The sequence below is a fragment of the Entelurus aequoreus genome, linkage group LG04 (genome assembly GCF_033978785.1).
Source record: "Entelurus aequoreus isolate RoL-2023_Sb linkage group LG04, RoL_Eaeq_v1.1, whole genome shotgun sequence".
In the NCBI taxonomy this organism is placed as follows: domain Eukaryota; kingdom Metazoa; phylum Chordata; class Actinopteri; order Syngnathiformes; family Syngnathidae; genus Entelurus; species Entelurus aequoreus.
In genome coordinates, this window is record NC_084734.1 from 13,002,264 (window position 1) to 13,022,263 (window position 20,000).

At 37.2% G+C, this 20,000-nt stretch overlaps 2 protein-coding genes across 2 annotated transcripts in view; one reads left to right on the plus strand and one right to left on the minus strand.

Annotated features, from left to right (window-relative positions):
• Nucleotides 1-5,254, plus strand: part of prss23 (serine protease 23) — an 18,996-nt gene extending 13,742 nt beyond the window's left edge. The window contains exon 2 of the mRNA XM_062043430.1: nt 2,377-5,254. Coding sequence (XP_061899414.1) covers nt 2,385-3,458 — 1,074 coding nt within the window. The 5' untranslated portion in view covers nt 2,377-2,384 and the 3' untranslated portion in view covers nt 3,459-5,254. The remainder of the gene's footprint in view (nt 1-2,376) is intronic.
• Nucleotides 5,255-7,878: 2,624 nt separating this feature from the next.
• Nucleotides 7,879-20,000, minus strand: part of cfl1 (cofilin 1) — a 30,153-nt gene continuing 18,031 nt past the window's right edge. The window contains exons 3-4 of the mRNA XM_062044264.1: nt 17,854-17,930; nt 7,879-8,664 (exon numbers count right to left, since the gene is read on the minus strand). Coding sequence (XP_061900248.1) covers nt 8,552-8,664; nt 17,854-17,930 — 190 coding nt within the window. The 3' untranslated portion in view covers nt 7,879-8,551. The remainder of the gene's footprint in view (nt 8,665-17,853; nt 17,931-20,000) is intronic.

Below are 20,000 nucleotides of genomic sequence, written 5' to 3' on the forward strand. Positions count from 1 at the left end.
ACGGTTTTCGCGTTGCATAGGAGAGTTTTAACTTGCACTTACAGATGTAGTGACCGACTATAGTTACTGACAGTGGGTTTCTGAAGTGTTCCTGAGCCAATGTGGTGATATCCTTTACACACTGATGTCGCTTGTTGATGCAGTACAGCCTGAGGGATGGAAGGTCACGGGCTTAGCTGCTTACGTGCAGTGATTTCTCCAGATTCTCTGAACCCTTTGATGATATTACGGAGCGTAGATGGTGAAATCCCTAAATTCCTTGCAATAGCTGGTTGAGAAAGGTTTTTCTTAAACTGTTCAACAATTTGCTCACGCATTTGTTGACAAAGTGGTGACCCTCGCCCCATCCTTGTTTGTGAATGACTGAGCATTTCATGGAATCTACTTTTATACCCAATCATGGCACCCACCCGTTCCCAATTTGCCTGCTCACCTGTGGGATGTTCCAAATAAGTGTTTGATGAGCATTCCTCAACTTTATCAGTATGTATTGCCACCTTTCCCAACTTCTTTGTCACGTGTTGCTGGCACCAAATTCTAAAGTTAATGATTATTTGCGAAAAACATTTTTTTTATGAGTTTGAACATCAAATATGTTGTCTTTGTAGCATATTCGACTGAATATGGGTTGAAAAGGATTTGCAAATCATTGTATTCCGTTTATATTTACATCTAACACAATTTCCCAACTCATATGGAAACGGGGTTTGTTTGGACGCCCCTGAATTAATTAATTAGAACAAATCTTCGATTTATGTTCTTCTGGTTCTATTAATTGTTTTTTGAGTGTAATTATTACAAATTGGTCAAATATGGACCGCATGGAGGACCCGGATGCGGACATAGATTGCGCACGGCCGCAGCAATTGAGCAGACATGAGAGCGGTGGCGTGTGAGCGAGCAGGAAAATTGTTGAGATAAACAACATAACTTTTCTTTCCAACGCGCATTGAGGCTATGAAGACTTTTATCCGATGACTAAAATCACGGATAGTCACGCAGCCCCGGAGGGGATCTTGTTAGGCTTCATAAGTCACAATTCATGGTTCTCCTCAGTGAACCGTGGCTCCCCCAGAGCAGGCAGAACTCATGCATCCTAGTGATGGGTTGATGAGGCGTCATGAAGCGTTTCGACACGTTGCAAAACTGTATTGATACTGGGTCGATACTGTGTCACTAAATACTGACATCTGCTGGACATTAAAAATCACTACAGGCATGGACCGACTCAACTGACACTGATTTTATGACCTAGTATATATAATAATATAAACCAAGTCATTGTATTTCATTTAGGATTATTTCATATCTTCATTTAAATAACAATATATTTTTATATTTTTTAGATCCAGTCAATAAATAATGTGAACATGTATCATAACATGGAAATCTAAGAGAACGTGTTGTAAATGAGGATGCTTGTGGACTGGGATTTTATTTGATTTATTTTTTTTACACATTTTTATTTAAAAAAAAACAGTTTTTCCAACGTATTAAATTTTAGACGATTTCTCTCCTTAGTTATTATTTCTCCGGCTGTAGAAAAGACCCGCTCACAGGGCACAGAGGAGGCGTCAGTTCGACACAGTTCGCGTATCGGTCACGTGACCGAAACAGCTCATGATCGGTCACGTGACTTTCTAAAAGTGGTACGCGCACCGACACAGGGTTCTGCTCTATGAGCTCGACGCATGCGCCGATGCATCGGTGTTGCCGGACCCATCACTAATGCATCCCAAGACCAAGGCATTTCCCAGCTACTACCGATCAGTCAAAGATCATTTATACTGCCCTTGATCACAGGTGCCTCGAAGGGCTGCACGAACCACAATCCCTGGTCTGGACCCACATCCAATGGATGCTAAGTGGGTACGGTTTTTGCCAATGATTCATGATCATGTGAGAGTCCTGTCCATTGGGGGCCAGCAGAGGATTGTAGGAGGTCTCCATACAGGAGTGGTCACGACTTAGAACCGCTAGCACGTCCTCCGGACTGGTATCTCTGTAGGGACTATCCGTGGTCTTCTGGGGCAAAAAAGAGAAGCGGCAGGTCAACTGGTCTGAAACAGAATCTATTTAAAAGCTAGAGAACAGCTAGCACGTCCTCCGGACTGGTATCTCTGTAGGGATTATCCGTGGTCTTCTGGGGAAAAAAAGAGAAGCGGCAGGTCAACTCGTCTGAAACAGATTCTATTTAAAAGTACATGAATGAGTTTCAAGGTGCGACCTAAAGGCTTCTAACAAGGTGCCATTTTTAACTCTTGGTGTTGGGGCATCTCGGAGTATTTGAGCCCAGATACTAACGGCAAAGCTGCACACTGACTACTCTAAAGGTCTTTGGAACTTGACTTAATCGCAGCCTTTGTGTCTCGACAGACGGCACAATGAACTCCCTCCTGACCCCGCTGCTCCTCCTGCCCTTGGTCCTGTCGTCCTCCCTGCCGCGTCCTCCGGTCCCGCACGTCCCCACGTTGCTCCCCCACCGGCCGACGCCTCTGGGCCGCTCCCGCTTCAGCGCCCGCGCTCGCCTGGACTTGACCACCCGCTGCAACGCCAGCTGCTTCCACGACGGGCGGCGGGCGGCGGACCAGCTGGACTTCGAGACGCTCTATTGGGACGGCTCGCGTACGCTCACCGCCGTGGACGTGAGGGGCGAGGGTGAGGGCGAGGACCACGCCAGGCCCCGGCGCAGGCGAGTGAGGCGTCAGATCTACGGCGCCGACGGCCGCTTCAACATCCAAGGAGACAACTTCCTCTTGGATTACCCTTTCTCCGCAGCCGTGCGGATCTCCACCGGCTGCACCGGCGTCCTGGTGTCGCGCTGGCACGTCCTGACCGCCGCCCACTGCGTGCACGACGGCAAGGATTACGTCAAAGGGGCGCGCAAGCTCCGAGTGGGCTTCCTCATCCCGCCGTCCATCAACGGCACCCGAGCGGACCCCGCGTTAAAGAAGAAGCCTCTGGTGCGTTGGGTGCGGGTGAGGCGCACTCGTGTGCCCAAAGGTTGGATTCAGGGCCCTCAGGACGTCAGCATGGACTTTGACTACGCCCTGCTGGAGCTGCGCTCGCCCCACCGCCGACCCTTCATGCGCCTGGCGGTGGCGCCCTCCTTGGACGACCTGGCGGGCCGACGCATCCACTTCTCGGGCTTTGACAGCGACAGGCCGGGGGAACTGGTCTACAGGTTCTGCCCCGTGGAGCAGGAGTCCAGTGACTTGATCTACCAGCACTGCGACGCCAGGCCCGGAGCCAGCGGCTCGGGGGTGTACGGGCGGGTGTGGGACAACTCTTTGGAGCGCTGGGAGAGAAAGGTCATCGGGATCTTCTCGGGTCACCAGTGGCTGGAGATCGACGGCGAGAACAAGGACTACAACGTGGCCGTGCGCATCACGCCGCTCAAGTTCGCTCAGATCTGCTACTGGGTGCACGGCAACCGTCTGGATTGCTCCCAAGACTGAAGACCACCGACATGTTTTTAGTTGTGCCTTTTCAGCCGTTAACCCTTGTGCAACCGGCAGATCGATAACTCAGCAATTTTTTTTGTTTTCACTTTCGCCGCTTCTATGAGTTTTTAGCAACTTCAGATCTATTGATACAGTTTTTACAATTTTTATGGTTTTTGTGCAATCTTAATTAAACCTCTAAAGACTTAGTGGCCTCCTGCGTGGACAGCACCTTTTAGCTCTTAGTTCCAAAATTGTGTATACTACTGAATTGGGGTCCTATGGCCGCTTATGTGGACGCTTATACTGCCATCTGGTGGTGTCAGAAGAGTATAACATACAATAGAATTTGGAAAAAAAAAAAGTGTAAAAATAACAAAGCATGTCACTAAACATGAAGTACACGTTTGTGTACTGATGGACTAAGTACATCATATCAAAAGATGATTCTTAGTTTTTATTCTAATTAGGGTCCAATAAGCCCAAATAGCAAGAGAAATTTTTAAAAAAGCATGTAAACAAACAACTTGGGCCTTAAGAGGTAAGCAGCAACTTTTTATTTTTTACTTTCAACACTTGAAAGTTTCTAACAACAATCTTATCTATTTATTTTTTTTATATAACAGAAAAATGCAAAATATGCACTATTTGAGGTCAATAACGTTGATTTTCTTACGGTATAGACAAAAAAAACATCGTTTCAGCGGTTTGATGGCGTTATTCAGTTACGCTCCTGGTTCTCTGGCACCATCTGGTGCTTAAGAGGCGCAATTACATCACAGCAATATTTTCTTGTTTTTCACTTGGCAAGATTCGGCGGTTTTGAGGGGGAAATCCTAATTAAATACCCGGATTAGGGTCTGCTAAGTTATAATGGGAGTCAGAAAGTGTGTATACTTTTGTTTAAATCCTATTCTATAATGTAAAAATGCAAAATATGCACTATTTGAGGTCAATAACGTTGATTTTCTTACGGTATAGACAAAAAAAACATCGTTTCAGCGGTTTGATGGCATTATTCAGTTACGCTCCTGGTTCTCTGGCACCATCTGATGGTTAAGAGGCGCAATTACATCACAGCAATATTTTCTTGTTTCAAGATTCGGCGGTTTTAAGGGGGAAAATCCTAATTAAATACCCGGATTAGGGTCTGCTAAGTTATAGTGGGAGTCAGAAAGTGTGTATACTTTTGTTTAAAGCCTATTCTATAATGTAAAAATGCAAAATATGCACTACTTGAGGTCAATAACGTTGATTTTGTTACGGTATAGACAAAAAAAAAAACATCGTTTCGGCGGTTTGATGGCATTATTCAGTTACGCTCCTGGTTCTCTGGCACCATCTGGTGGTTCAGAGGCGCAATTACATCACAGCAATATTTTCTTGTTTCAAGATTCGGCGGTTTTAAGGGGGAAAATCCTAATTAAATACCTGGATTAGGGTCTGCTAATTTATCATGGGAGTCAGAAAGTTTGTATACTTTAGTTTAACTCCTATTCTATTATCGTCACAATCAAAAACACGATGCAGGTTTAAAATACCACAATCATATCATAGGAACACATGTAATGCTCGTTTTGGGCACTAGGGGTGCACAAGGGTTAAATCACCGTATGACATTTTCTGTTTTTCCCACCGAGGAACAGGTGACCTTGCTTTACTTTTCCAAAAGAGGCTTTACTAATATAACATGTTTTTGCTAGAAAGGTTTAAGGTTATGCTGGTGTCAGTATGAGAGTTTAGAGAATGTTAAAAGTTTATTTTCGATAAATGTGTTGTTATATTTTAATAAAGAGATCTATGACAGTGTTGGCCTGTGTTTTATTGGACTTGTGGCGCCCTCTTGTGGCCACGGTGAAGCATTGCGGTGTAACTTGCTGATGTCCGAGTGGTTTTCATTGAGGGCCACAGGCTGGCTTGTAACAGTCAAGAATGTATCAATTTGCCTCTGGATTTCATTATTAATTATATAAGTTGTTTTAAGTAGACTTGTCGACAGTAAAAACTTTACATTTACAACATTTTACTATAATTTTTTTTTTTACAACATTTTACAGTAAATATTAAAAAAAAACATTTTTACAGTAAATTTAAAAACTGTAGCAATGTTGTTTTTTGGGGGGAGGAGTTCATGGCTGGCTTGTAACAGTCAATAATGTATGAATTTGCCTCTTGATTTCATTAATAATTATATAAATTGTTTTAAGTAGACTTGTCAATTTTACAGTAAAAGCTTTACATTTACAAAATTTTACTGTATATTTTTTTTACATTTTATAGTAAATATAAAAACTTTACCAATGTTTTTTTTTGGGGGGGGGGGGGGGGGTTATGGGTTGCTTGGGACAGTATTTACTGTGAAATGTTGTAAAAATAATATACAGTAAAATTTTGTAAATGTTAAGTTTTTACTGTAAAATCAGCAAGTCTACTTAAAACAATTTATATAATTAGTGAAATCCAGAGGCCAATCCATACATTAGTAATTATATAAGTTGTTTTAAGTAGACTTGTCAACAGTAAAAACTTTACATTTACAAAATTTTACTTTTTACAACATTTTACAGTAAATATAAAAAAAAACATTTTACAGTACACATAAAACTGTACCAATGTTTTTTTTTGGGGGGGGGGGGAGTGATTTATGGCTGGCTTGTAACAGTCAATAATGTATGAATTTGCCTCTGGATTTCATTAATAATTAAATTGTTTTAAGTAGACTTGTCTATTTTACAGTAAAAACTTTACATTTACAAAATTTTACTGTAATTTTTTTACATTTTACAGTAAATACAAAAACTGTATTTTTGGGGGTGGGGGTTATGTGTGGCTTGGGACAGTATTTAATAATATACAGTAACATTTTGTAAATGTTAAGTTTTTACTGTAAAATCAGCAAGTCTACTTAAAACAATTTATATAATTAGTGAAATCTAGAGGCCAATCCATACATTAGTAATTATATAAATTGTTTTAAGTAGACTTGTCGATTTTACAGTAAATCTTACAAAATGTTACTGTAAAATAGTTTATTTTTTAACATTTTACAGTAAATATAAAAACTGTACCAATGTTTTTTGGGGTAATTTATGGCTGGCTTGTAACAAGTCAATGTATGAATTTGCCTCTGGATTTCATTATTAATTATATACTGTAAATTGTTTTAAGTAGATGTGTCAATTTTAGAGTAAAAAAGTTTACATTTGCAAAATTTTACTGTAAAATGATTTTTTTTTTACAACATTTTACAGTAAATATAAAAACAGTACCCATGTTTTTTGGGAGGGTTATACAGAAAAAGTTGGCAGCTTAGTTGCCAGAATGTTTGTGTTAAATTGACATTGTTTTCTACAACATACACTACCGTTCAAAAGTTTGGGGTCACCCCAACAATTTTGTGGAATAGCCTTCATTTCTAAGAACAAGAATAGACTGTCGAGTTTCAGATGAAAAATTTTCTGGCCATTTTGAGCGTTTTATTGACCCCACAAATGTGATGCTCCAGAAACTCAATCTGCTCAAAGGAAGGTCAGTTTTGTAGCTTCTGTAACTAGCTAAACTGTTTTCAGATGTGTGAACATGATTGCACAAGGGTTTTCTAATCATCAATTAGCCTTCTGAGCCAATGAGCAAACACATTGTACCATTAGAACACTGGAGTGATAGTTGCTGGAAATGGGCCTCTATACACCTATGTAGATATTGCACCAAAAACCAGACATTTGCAGCTAGAATAGTCATTTACCACATTAGCAATGTATAGAGTGTATTTCTTTAAAAGTTAAGACTAGTTTAAAGTTATCTTCATTGAAAAGTACAGTGCTTTTCCTTCAAAAATAAGGACATTTCAATGTGACCCCAAACTTTTGAACGGTAGTGTATCATTCATGGAAAAACACTGCGAGTTCTTTTTTTTAATTCTATTTAGCTACCAGTTTTTCCTCCTGTAAAAACAAATGTACCGTCTTTACATATACAGTAATGCACCGTTAAAAACAATCGTAGATTTTACCGTCAAAAACTGGCAGCTAAGTCAACAGAATTTTACCAAAGAGTATAATAGATTTTTTTCTTTACAGTAATATGCTGTAAAGAACGTAAAATGTATTGTAATTTTTATTAATTTAATGGGAAGTTTGCTGTAAAGTTAAGTATTTTTATTTAGACTACAACATGTTTGGATAATATACTGTAATTTTAGTTCAAATATTGGATATTATTAAAGTTTAAAAGGCATGCAATTTGATTTTTTCTGTCAAAATGAAAATAATCTTTAGTGAGAAAATATGAAGTACTTTATTGACACATCATTTCCAGGGGTTTGCGGGCCAGATCTGGCCCCCGGGCCTTGAGTTTGACACCTGTGTGCTAACTGTCTAAAAAAAACATGAATGTATATACAAAGTTGTAGAAAAGGACGAGCAAAAACAAGTCAGTAGTTTAGTGCTTTTTATTAGAGATAGGAGACGATACAAAACACCCACCATTCAATATTCAGTCTAGACTCTGACCACTTGTCCAACAATGGTAGTTAAATGAAGAGATAGATCCTGTTCTGGAAAAGGTAAAGAGGAATGTTTATGATATCAAATGCCATTCTTGTCTGAACAGGAAATTTAAAAAAATTAGGAACAAGTTTTGGAATTTTTGCATGTTGAAAAGAGAATGTTGGATGTGCAATGAAAGGTGGATTAGTTGACACTACAACTAGCGTTACAAAACTTCAACTAGACGTTTGGCATAAAAAAAAAAGAAATGTTCATGAGAATTTCAATGGTTGGAAAAAGAAATGTTTTGTTCTTCGTGCTCGACTGGAACACAAGAAAAACAAATGTTCAATATCACCCTCCTTCCTTTATTTCGATCTTTACCTTTTCTGTGTTTTTTCTTCCTACTCTAACTTGGAATGACAGTCTGTCTTTTGGAATTATCATGACTTTAGTCACACCCACCCACAATAGCCCTCCCCCACAGTCCCACAAATGGTGCTGGTTCTGATTTTTTGTTGTTTTTTTGTAGTTGTTGCCCTTTTCCAACCTGCACAGGAATGAACAGCTAAACCCGACAGATGTGTCTTGAAAGGCCTCCATGAAGCCGAAAGGTAATATTTATATAGGGCATCCCTCCAGGCTGACTACTGAGTTGCCACCCAGCCTTTCTGCCAGAGTGTGCCGGTCTTTCAGGTCTTCCAAACCGTTCACCTGCCACTCGTGCTTAATACCTGGAAAACAGCAGTTCCAACATCAGCTTAGTCATGGGAAAAGGTCATGGAGTTCATATGAACAAAGGCTTGAAATAAAAGTAAAACCTGCGATGGACTTTTGAACAGGAAAAATGCTCAGTCAGCATACAAAGTAGGGATGGACGATGGCCTGATATCTGGGGCCGTACTTATCAAGCTTCTTAGAGGGCCATTTTACACTTAAGTCCTGAGAATTTGCGAAATTTAGTCCTACTCTCAAACTTAAGAATAAAAGCTTTTTATCAACGTTCTTAAGTCTAAGAATCACTCCTACTCTCCACGATATTTAAGAGACCTTCAGAGGTGTCTTAAGTGGTTAGGAGTTGCCAGCAGGGGATGGCACTGAGGCGAGAGAGACGTGCGCGAACATTCAGGGAGCGGAAGGATGTCCTGGATTTGTTTGATGACGAGCAGCTGATCAAACGGTATCGTTTAGACAGAGCGGATATTATTTTTGTCACAGATTTAATACTTTTCGATTCCATGTTGATTTCTGCATGTGTCTGCAGTGGGCTAGCATATATAGAGCCACCCACACCAGTTTCAAATGAGTTGCCTAATTAATGAATTGGAAAGAAAATGTTATGACAGTAGCGTATGTGTGTGGCCGTGAGGTGAGTGACGTCAGTGAGTGTGTGGGCGAGAGAAGAGAAGAGAGGGAGCGGTAGCGTGAGTGCCGGCGGGGACTAGTTTGTTTTGTAGTATTTTGTAGTTTATTGTCAAAATATACACTCCCATTGTCCAATTAAATATTTCCAAGATATTTCTTTATTCTTAGACAAGGGATTCCCTTCCGTGATTGGTCATTTCTATGGACACAGAAATGACGTCACCTAAAATTCCGTTTACGGCACATAGTAATGTCGTAATTCAGCTCTGAGTGTGACACTTAAGATTCAGTCCTACACTTCGCTGAAAGTGTGAGTAAGACGCTTGATAACTAACTTTTAAGTGCAGCTTTCAGCGAAGAATTTATTTACTCTTAAGTCAACTCTTAGCAGACTTCTTAGGAGTAATTCTGAGAAGCTTGATAAGTACGGCCCCTGTATTGCAGCCACCTGCGATACCACCAGATATTGTTTTCTATATACGTAATACATACGTAATACAACCATTTCTAAACATTTATTGTGTCAGTTGTATTATTTTCTCTAAACTATTATTCATCTACTTGCTGATTTACTGTCAGTATCGGTTTCCCAACAGGCGCAAGACATTGATACAACGTTGATTATACTATGAAACAAGGTTGCAAAATAGTTGGATTTGTAAATTGAGACAACGTCGTTGGTTGGGAAAATCATTTGAAAAGTCACCCGCTAGAGAATGAGGAGTGCTTGAAACTCCGCATGTCAACATCGCCGTCCGGTGCCACACCCACAAATTGCCAAAGCAACCATTAAATAGTCAACAACAGAAGGAGAAACAAATAGTCAACAACAGAAGGAGATAACGCCCGCAGGAACCTACCACATAGCGAAGGACATACACTATTTGATTTCCTATTATGCAGCTCATTTTTATTTGACAGTTATTGAAATATCTTGTGTGACATCATGCACAAAAGTGCACTTTATTTGTTTTAAACTATTGTAGTGGCGTTCTGTACAAAAAGTGCACTTTCATTTAGTGTTGTTTTGATATGTCATCTTAGTGACATCATGCACAAAAGTGCACTCATAGCTTGTTTTAAAATGTCTCTGACAATCTTGCACTTTCTGTTTTGAAATGACATGAATGTTTGTGCCACTGCTTAATAACTGTTTAATAAACACTTTTGGTCAATTGACTTAGTTGTGATTTCCCTCTCTGCATGAAAGTTTAAAGGCCTACTGAAAGCCACTACTACCGACCACGCAGTCTGATAGTTTATATATCAATGATGAAATCTTAACATTATAACACATGCCAATACGGCCGGGTCAACTTATAAAGTGACATTTTAAATTTGCCGCTAAACTTCCGGTTCGAAACGCCTCTGAGGATGACGTATGCGCGTGACGTAGACCGGGGAACAGAGGTATGCCTTCCCCATTGAATACAATACAAAAAAGCTCTGTTTTCATTTCATAATTCCACAGTATTCTGGACATCTGTGTTCGTGAATCTGTTGCAATCATGTTCATTGCATTATGGAGAAAGAAGCTGAGCAAGCAAAGAAGAAAGTTGTCTGTGCGAAGCGTCTGTTTTGCGAGGGAAGTCAGCAGCAACACGTACACAGCCGGCGCTTCTTTGTTTACATTCCCGAAAGATGCAGTCAAGATGGAAGAACTCGGATAACAGAGACTCTAACCAGGAGGACTTTTGACTTCGATACACAGACGCCTGTAGAGAACTGGGACAACACAGACTCTTACCAGGATTACTTTGATTTGGATGACAAAGACGCAGACGTGCTACTGTGAGTATGCAGCTTTGGCTTCTAAACATTTGATCGCTTGACCGTATGTGCACAACTTTTTTTTGCGTATGTACGTAACTTTTTTAAAATATATTAAGCTTTATGAACCTTGGGTTAGGTGAACGGTCTTTTGGGCTGAGTGATTGTGTGTGTTGATCAGGTGTTTGAATTGTATTGGCGTGTTCTATGGAGCTAGGAGCTAGCAGAGGAGCTAGGAGCTAGCGTAACAAACACGCAGGTGTTTTTATGCAGGATTAATTTGTGGCATATTAAATATAAGCCTGGTTGTGTTGTGGCTAATAGAGTATATATATGTCCTGTGTTTATTTACTGTTGTAGTCATTCCCAGCTGAATATCAGGTACCGTGAGTATGCAGCCTTGGCTGCTAAACATTTGATAGCTTGACCGTATGTGCGCGTCACGTACGTAACTTTTTAAAAATATATAAGCTTTATGAACCTTGGGTTAGGTGAACGGTCTTTTGGGCTGAGTGATTGTGTGTGTTGATCAGGTGTTTGAATTGTATTGGCGTGTTCTATGGAGCTAGGAGCTAGCAGAGGAGCTAGGAGCTAGCATAACAAACACGCAGGTGTTATTATGCAGGATTAATTTGTGGCATATTAAATATAAGCCTGGTTGTGTTGTGGCTAATAGAGTATATATATGTCTTGTGTTTATTTACTGTTGTAGTCATTCCCAGCTGAATATCAGGTCACCCCCGGCTCTCACAGCATCTTCCCTATCTGAATAGCTTCAACTCCCCACTAGTCCTTCATTTGCACTTTCCACAAATCTTTCATCCTCGCTCAAATTAATGGGGAAATTGTCGCTTTCTCGGTCCGAATCTCTCTCACTTCATGCGGCCATCATTGTAAACAATAGGGAACTTTGCGTATATGTTCAACTGACTACGTCACGCTACTTCCGGTAGGGGCAAGCCTTTTTTTTATCAGATACCAAAAGTTGCAATCTTTATCGTCGTTGTTCTATACTAAATCCTTTCAGCAAAAATATGGCAATATCGCGAAATGATCAAGTATGACACATAGAATAGATCTGCTATCCCCGTTTAAATAAAAAAAATTCATTTCAGTAGGCCTTTAAACTATTGTAGTGGCGTTCTGTACAAAAAGTGCACTTTAGTTTAGTGTTGTTTTGATATGTCATCTTAGTGACATCATGCACAAAAGTGCACTCATAGCTTGTTTTAAAATGTCTCTGACAATCTTGCACTTTCTGTTTTGAAATGACATGAATGTTTGTGCCACTGCTTAATAACTGTTTAATAAACACTTTTGGTCAATTGACTTAGTTGTGATTTCCCTCTCTGCATGAAAGTTTAAAAGGAGCATATATTAATGCAGTATGAAGAAGAATGTTTTAATGTAGACACATAGAATCATCATACTGCTGTGATTATATGCATCAAGTGTTCATTCAAGGCTAAGGCAAAATATGGAGATATATATGGTGTATCGTGACATGGCCTGAACATATGGAGATATTAATAAAAGGCCATATCGCCCAGCCTGAGTTCAGTATATTAGTATGTAGAATTATGGAAAGGCTTAAGTAAAGAAATGTACTAATATGGTCCAGTTTAAGAAGCTGTTCGAACTCAAAAGTGTAACTTATTGAATCGTATTCATCTCACTATATGAAATACAACTTACTTCACTATTTATTATAATCATTTTTTATTTAGAATTGTTATTATTTATGGAGTTTTTTTTAATTAGGGCCCGCACGGCCCATTGTCAAAGAAATCCCAAAGGGAGTCCTTTTGCAATGCGACGAAAGGACCTATTGAATTTGGAAGGTTTTATTATTATTATTATTTTTCTTCCGCAGCTTTGCGCACTACTTTGCCCCCCTTAACATGCTTCAAAACTCACAAAATTTTACACACACATCAAAAACTGTGTACACAACACTTTAGTCAAAAAACCAAACCTCAAAAATCAAAATTGCGCTAAAAAACAAACTGCATGTAACTCCCACTAGGAATGTCGTAGAGACATGAAACAAAAACCTTTATGTAGGTCTCACTTAGAGCTAGATTTCATAATTTGACATCCTTCAGCAAAAATCAACAGGAAGTTGGCAATCACCCCTTCAAAACAAAAGTTTCATAAAAACACTAATTTTTGCCCCTTTGAGCTGTAATTTGACCCCCTTAAAATACTTCAAAACTCACCAAACTTTTTACACACATCAGGACTGGCGGAAATTGCGATCTAATAAAAAAACCGAATCCCAAAACTCAAAATTGCGCTCTAGAGCCCCCTAGGAATAAAACACAGACAAAACTGCTCCTCGGAGGAAAACACAGACAAAACTGCTTGTAACTTCCGGTAGGAACGTCTTAGAGACATGAAACAAAAACCTCTATGTAGGTCTCACTTAGACCTACATTTCATAGATTGACATCCTTCAGCAACTAGCACCTGCCAAATATGCGGGCCCGACCAACGCTGCTTGCAGCTTTAATTTTATTTAGAATTGTATTACTTGTGGAGTATATTGTGAACAAAAGTGTTAGCAAATGCCATGCAATTCAAAAGGAGTAAGATTAAATAAGCTCTGCTTCTTCCTACTCCTTTTCAACATGTTGAAAAGAGAAACTGGAAATTGTATCATGTTGTATGCATGTTCAAAATAAACTTAAACCATACTGTACTTTGTATCGTTACTGTCTTCTATTGATCCGCCCACTTTTGTGTACATTCAAAAGCTCTAGCTTGCGTTTAAGCATATACTCCTACAGTTTGTAGTGTAGCATGTCCTCCAGTGATAATAATACTTTTAAGAAAATGTATTTGCCTGCATGGGGTCAAGGATTGCTGACTGTCAGCTTGCAAGCAGTGCATTGATATTCTCTTGTTGTATCCACGGTACGACAGTAGTATTAAAGCAGCAGTAGAGGGGGAAAAATAATTGACTTTATTGTTTCTTTGTATTAATCCATATCTAACTGTATTTACAATCCGCAAAGTCTAAACATCACAAAATGCCACCCATTAAGTCAGCCATTTAGAATATTCCGCCCGGAATATCTTCGGCAATTCCCGTAGATTCTACCTCTTATTATTACTATTATTATTATTATTATTATTGTTTTTGTTATTCATTCTTGAATGGCTTTTTTGTTGTTTTTTGCAAAATGTGTTTGTTTTTGTTTTGTCTACATATTCAAAATAAACATGAAAGAAAGAAAGAAATTTTGTTGTTTTTTGCAAAATGTGTTTGTTTTTGTTTTGTCTACATATTCAAAATAAACATGAAAGAAAGAAAGAAAGAAAGAAAGAAAGAAAGAAAGGAACCCTTCTGCACTCTTGACCATATTATTAAATCAGTCATACTGGAAACTCGCAAATATTAGAAAGAGATGTACTGTTTATCATTCACAATCCTTATGCGAGACATGAACACATATGCTTGGCTTTTTTATGCATTCGAAATCATAAATAAATAGCTAACAATTAATTGAGTCAACAGGTGGAGGGTTGTCTGTTGCGTCCATAAAACCCTCTAAAACTCATCCAGAAACGCCAACAATACTCCACTTACATCTTATGACCTGAAAATTAACCAAATAGGAGTGATAGTTATTATAGGCGCTAATGCAGACAGACTATTTTAGCAGCGCTTTGATAGCAATGAGATAATGCTAGCTTACGCTGCTATTGTTGACACACTGAGGTGGCGGCTGCTTTTGCTTTGTCTTAAACTTGCTAAAAGTAAATTCTACACTATAATTCATGCATCGCTCACCTGCTAGTAGACAAATGTGGCCATGGACTGACAGGCTGGTAGACTTTAAAATTCCCCCAGATGGCGAAAAAGACACAAAAAGATGCTTGTCGCAGCAACTTTTTTTTTTTTTAAACCCTTTATGGGGATTGTGATTGAATCTTCATCTAAACAGAATTACGTGAGCGGCAGTCGGCATCCCGGCCAGAGTGGGAATATTACTGTTTTTGTTTTAGAAGTGGGACTTTTTGGGCACCTCACGATTTGATTACGATACATTTTAAAAAACAGTGCACTTGTAAAAAACAGTTAAATTAATTTCCACTAAACGTGTGCAAAACTGGAACAAAAGAGGTGGCTTGGTCCAGTGCAACATTCCCTCTAAGGTGTACGCCTGCGCAATTGCGCACTGCTCAAGCGTCCTCTGCGCACAGCAAATATATGCCGCGCACCAAATCAAACCCATCTGAATTCTAAACAAAATAAACACATTTATTCTGTGTAATTTTGCAATGCAACTCTTGAGTGACAGTGACAACAAGCGGCCCTAACGGTGTTCGTCAACACCGTTCAATTGAACACCGTTCAATTATTGTAACGTCTATCGAGATGCTTCGAGGACAGGAATTATATCGATCACTTTATTGAGCTAAACTGTTTATATTCGGCCATAACCACACCAAAAACATGAGTAAAAAACTTCTATCTCGAAAAACTAGTCATTTTCTGCCGTACAAACCAGGCCAAAACCAACTTGTCATCTGTCACCAACACGCATTGCACTAAGCCACTGGTGCGTTTATGGTGAAACACCACACAAAGTTACACTATGACTCCTGCTAATGCTGTGCTTATTCTACTGTCATTTATTATTAATGTTAATTTATTGATATTACTCATGGAATGCTGTTACTAGAGAAAGTTACAGGAATGCACACTTCATCCTATGCTTACATTTCATTGTGCAACATGAGGATGTTTAAGGGCAACTAAATGTGATCTCTGAAAGGGGTACAAATTATTTCCAAAGCAGGACCCCCACCCAGACATATTGTACAATACTAATCCATAGCTTATGAAAAACAAGATTTCTTGTATTTTCATTACAAGTGGGCCAAATCACTAATATTACCAAATAATCTCATGAAAATGACTCCTCTCATTTGAGTGTTATTATAAAAGATTGAGACAGGTGTGCTGCTGGTATTGCCACGTGTGATGTTGCTCACATGTGCTCCACTGAATGCTCAGGGAATTTTTGTGTTTGCTCAGACACAAGAACAATTAGAGGGAACATTGGTCCAGTGAGCCAAATTTTGTAACTGTCGGCATTACTTTGTTTACTATAAATACATTGATTGTCCATTATTGACATTTACTCATTGATTTAATAATAACTCATGTGCGAATTGCGATATATTTAAAAATCGATTATTTCCTCCACCTCGAGTTAGTTTATGTTTAGCACCTAGCAATGCTGCTCATGCTATAGTGTTTCAATAAAGCTGCATCCATTTAGCACTCGGCTTCTTCTAAAGCATTGCTCATCCTCTTTGTGTTCGGGCTCAAAAATATAAGGTTCCGGATCATGATTTTTCCCAATGTAAATCGTTGTTGAGTCTCGCAAAGTCTGCTTCAGATCACTTTACTCACCAGCAGAGTGGGTTTTAAGAATAGACTAAGAGGAGAAGTATTGCGGAAAGAGATTATTCTAGATTGGACCTAATGTCATGACTGGTTTTATTGATTATTGACTATTTTATTGATTATGGGACAGGCAGTAGAAAATAGATGTATGGTACTTTTTCCTCACTTATTGTTTGTCTTTGGTACACAAATGTATATTTTAGGCCATTTGGTTGTGTTTTATTTTTGCAAAAATATACATATATCTTTATATTGCTCTTTTTATCTTTGGTATGAAAATTTTTCTGTAAACTCGAAAGTTATTGGGGGTTTTTTTGGTTCTTTGTTGTTACTATTTTTGTATTACAACATTTTACTATTTGATCATGTTGTACTGCATTGTAATCTTTTGTTTTGTGATTGTGTGATGTTTTTTTGCCTGGACCCCAGAAAGAATAGTCTCCACTGCGGTGTAGACTAATGGGGATCCTTAATAAACTAAACTAAACTTGATTAGCCTTGTTGTTGATGGGGAAGGGATCTTGGGTTGCTACCTGCACATCCTGCTTTGCCCATTAACTCTCAAAATGGCTCGGGAATCTCCGTCAGATTGATACTATTTTCATCATATCTATTTACTCCCAAACTTTAGAAGTCTTTTGGTGTCATAAATCATGTAGTATGTGTGTATATATACATATATATACATATATATACATATATATGTGTATATGTATATGTGTATATATATATGTGTATATGTATATATGTGTATATATTATACATATATATATATACACATATACACATATATATATATACACATATACACATATATATATATACACATATACACATATATACATATACACATCTATATATACACATATACATATATATACACATATATATACATATATATATACACATATATATATACATATATATATATATACATATACATATATATACATATACATATATATACATATACATATATATACATATACATATATATACATATATATATATATATACATATATATACATATACATATACATACATATACATATACATATATACATATACATATATATACATACATATACATATACATATATATACATACATATATATATATATATATATATATATATATATATATATATATATATATATATATATATATATATATATATATATATATATACATATATATATATATATATATACATATATATATATATATATATACATACATACATACATACATACATACATACATACATACATACATACATATATATATATATATATATATATATATATATTATATATATATATATATATATATGGAATAATATTCATATCTTCAATTTAAAGTACCTTCAAATTTTCTCTTGATAGCATCTTTTGAGCTGGCATAGATCATCTTGCTCTTCATGGAAGCGCAGTCTGGAGCCCTGCAATGACAAAAAGGGATCATTCAATCGCTGCTTAAGAGCCGCAGTACCTCAAAAAAGAGTTTAGTAAATATGCCTAAATACTAAATACCCCTCTTCCTCCTATCCGGGAGATCGCAAAAAGCCGCTGCCTGACCAGGGATCAGAAAATCTGCAGAGACTCCTCCCACCCCCACCAAGGACTGTTTCCACTGCTGGACCCTAGGAAGAGGTTCCGCAGCCTCCGTAGCAGAACCTCCAGGTTCTGTAACAGCTTCTTCCCGCAGGCCGTAAGACTAAGGCTGCAGCTAACGATTATTTTTCTATCGATTAATCTATAGATAATTTTTTTCGATTAATCTATAGATTATTATTTTTTTCGATTAATCTATAGATTTTTCCTTTTACCGATTATTTTTTTAATTTAAAATGAAGATGAAAAAATAACTGTAGGCCAGTTTTTTCAAATGGCATGGCTTTTATTTACAAAAAAAAAAAAGTATGGCCACTCAGTCAACATTGACAACAACATGACAAAATATTCTGTAACAATGTAAACATTTAAAACTTTTAACATTTAACAAAATTAAAAGTATCTTATTTGCTTTTTAATGTGCAAATATAAAAGTAAACATCCAGCGCAAATATTAATATTCTGCAATAGTATAAGCATTTCAAAAGTAAAAGTATTGCTTATTTTGCTTTAAAATGTGCAAAAATAAAGATAAACACCCCAATAATACATACATACATCGTATAATAATACATACATCCTTAACAGTGGATGCATATGCAAAAGAGCAATATATTAATCTGTACAGTAATCTGTTAATTTATATCTGCACCTTATTGCTCTTTTATCCTGCACTACCATGAGCTAATGCAACCAAATTTACGTTCTTATCTGTACTGTAAAGTTGAAATTTGAATGAGAATAAAAAGAAAGTCTAGTCTAAATGGTATTAGCAATAAATAATAATATTAATCGATTAAATAAAGTCTCAACCACTAGGGGGAGGAGCCACATGATGTGCACTGGTGACATTCGGGGAATTGGATTTACCTCCATTTTTATTAGCAAATCCTTCTAATATTAAGAATATTAAGACAGAAGTGAGGCGCCAAACAAAATCTACTTGACTGTGTCCACTGAAGGCCTGGATCGCTCACACAAACTCCATAGAAAAGCAATGTTTACATTATTTGTGTTGGTTATGAAATGATTACTACCTCCTACAGCACAGGTGTCAAACTCAAGGCCTGGGGGCCAAATCTGGCCCGCCACATTATTTTATGTGGCCCGCGAAAGCCTGGAAATAATATGCTTAATCTTTTCTTATTAAATATATTTGTTCTTTTCCTTTTAACATTAAAAATCATGTGCCACATGCAATTGCATATCTTTTCAAATTCAATTTTATCAAAATCAAAATATTATAGTATGTTCTCTAAAAATATTTTTTGTTAAAATAAAGATAAATACTGTACCTATATATATCTGCTTGACTTCAGAACAAATTATCAATCAAATTGTAGACTGTAAAATTGACAATTGATTTTACGATTAAATTCCGCCGTTTTACCGTAAATCAACTTTGGTACTGTTCTTTTCCATTTACAGTAAGACACCAAAACATTAAAACAAGATTTTACGGTCAAAACAAAACAAAACTGTCAGCTCTGTTGCTTGAATTTTACTCCATTCCATTCCATTTATCCAATTGTTTTATATGCTGTAAAAAAAAAACTGCTGCTTTTACTGTAAAATTCTAGTGGCCGAGCTGCCAGTTTTTGAAGAAAAATGTAATTCTTTGTTTTGCAGCTCATGTAAAAAAACATTGTTAATGTATTATATATATATGATTATATATATACATATATATTTATATATATACACCCTATACATATACATACATACACATACATATATATATATATATACATACATGTATATATATATACATATACATGTATATATATATACATATACATGTATATATATATACATATACGTACATATATATATATATACATATACATATATATATACATATATATATATATATACATATATATATATATATATATATA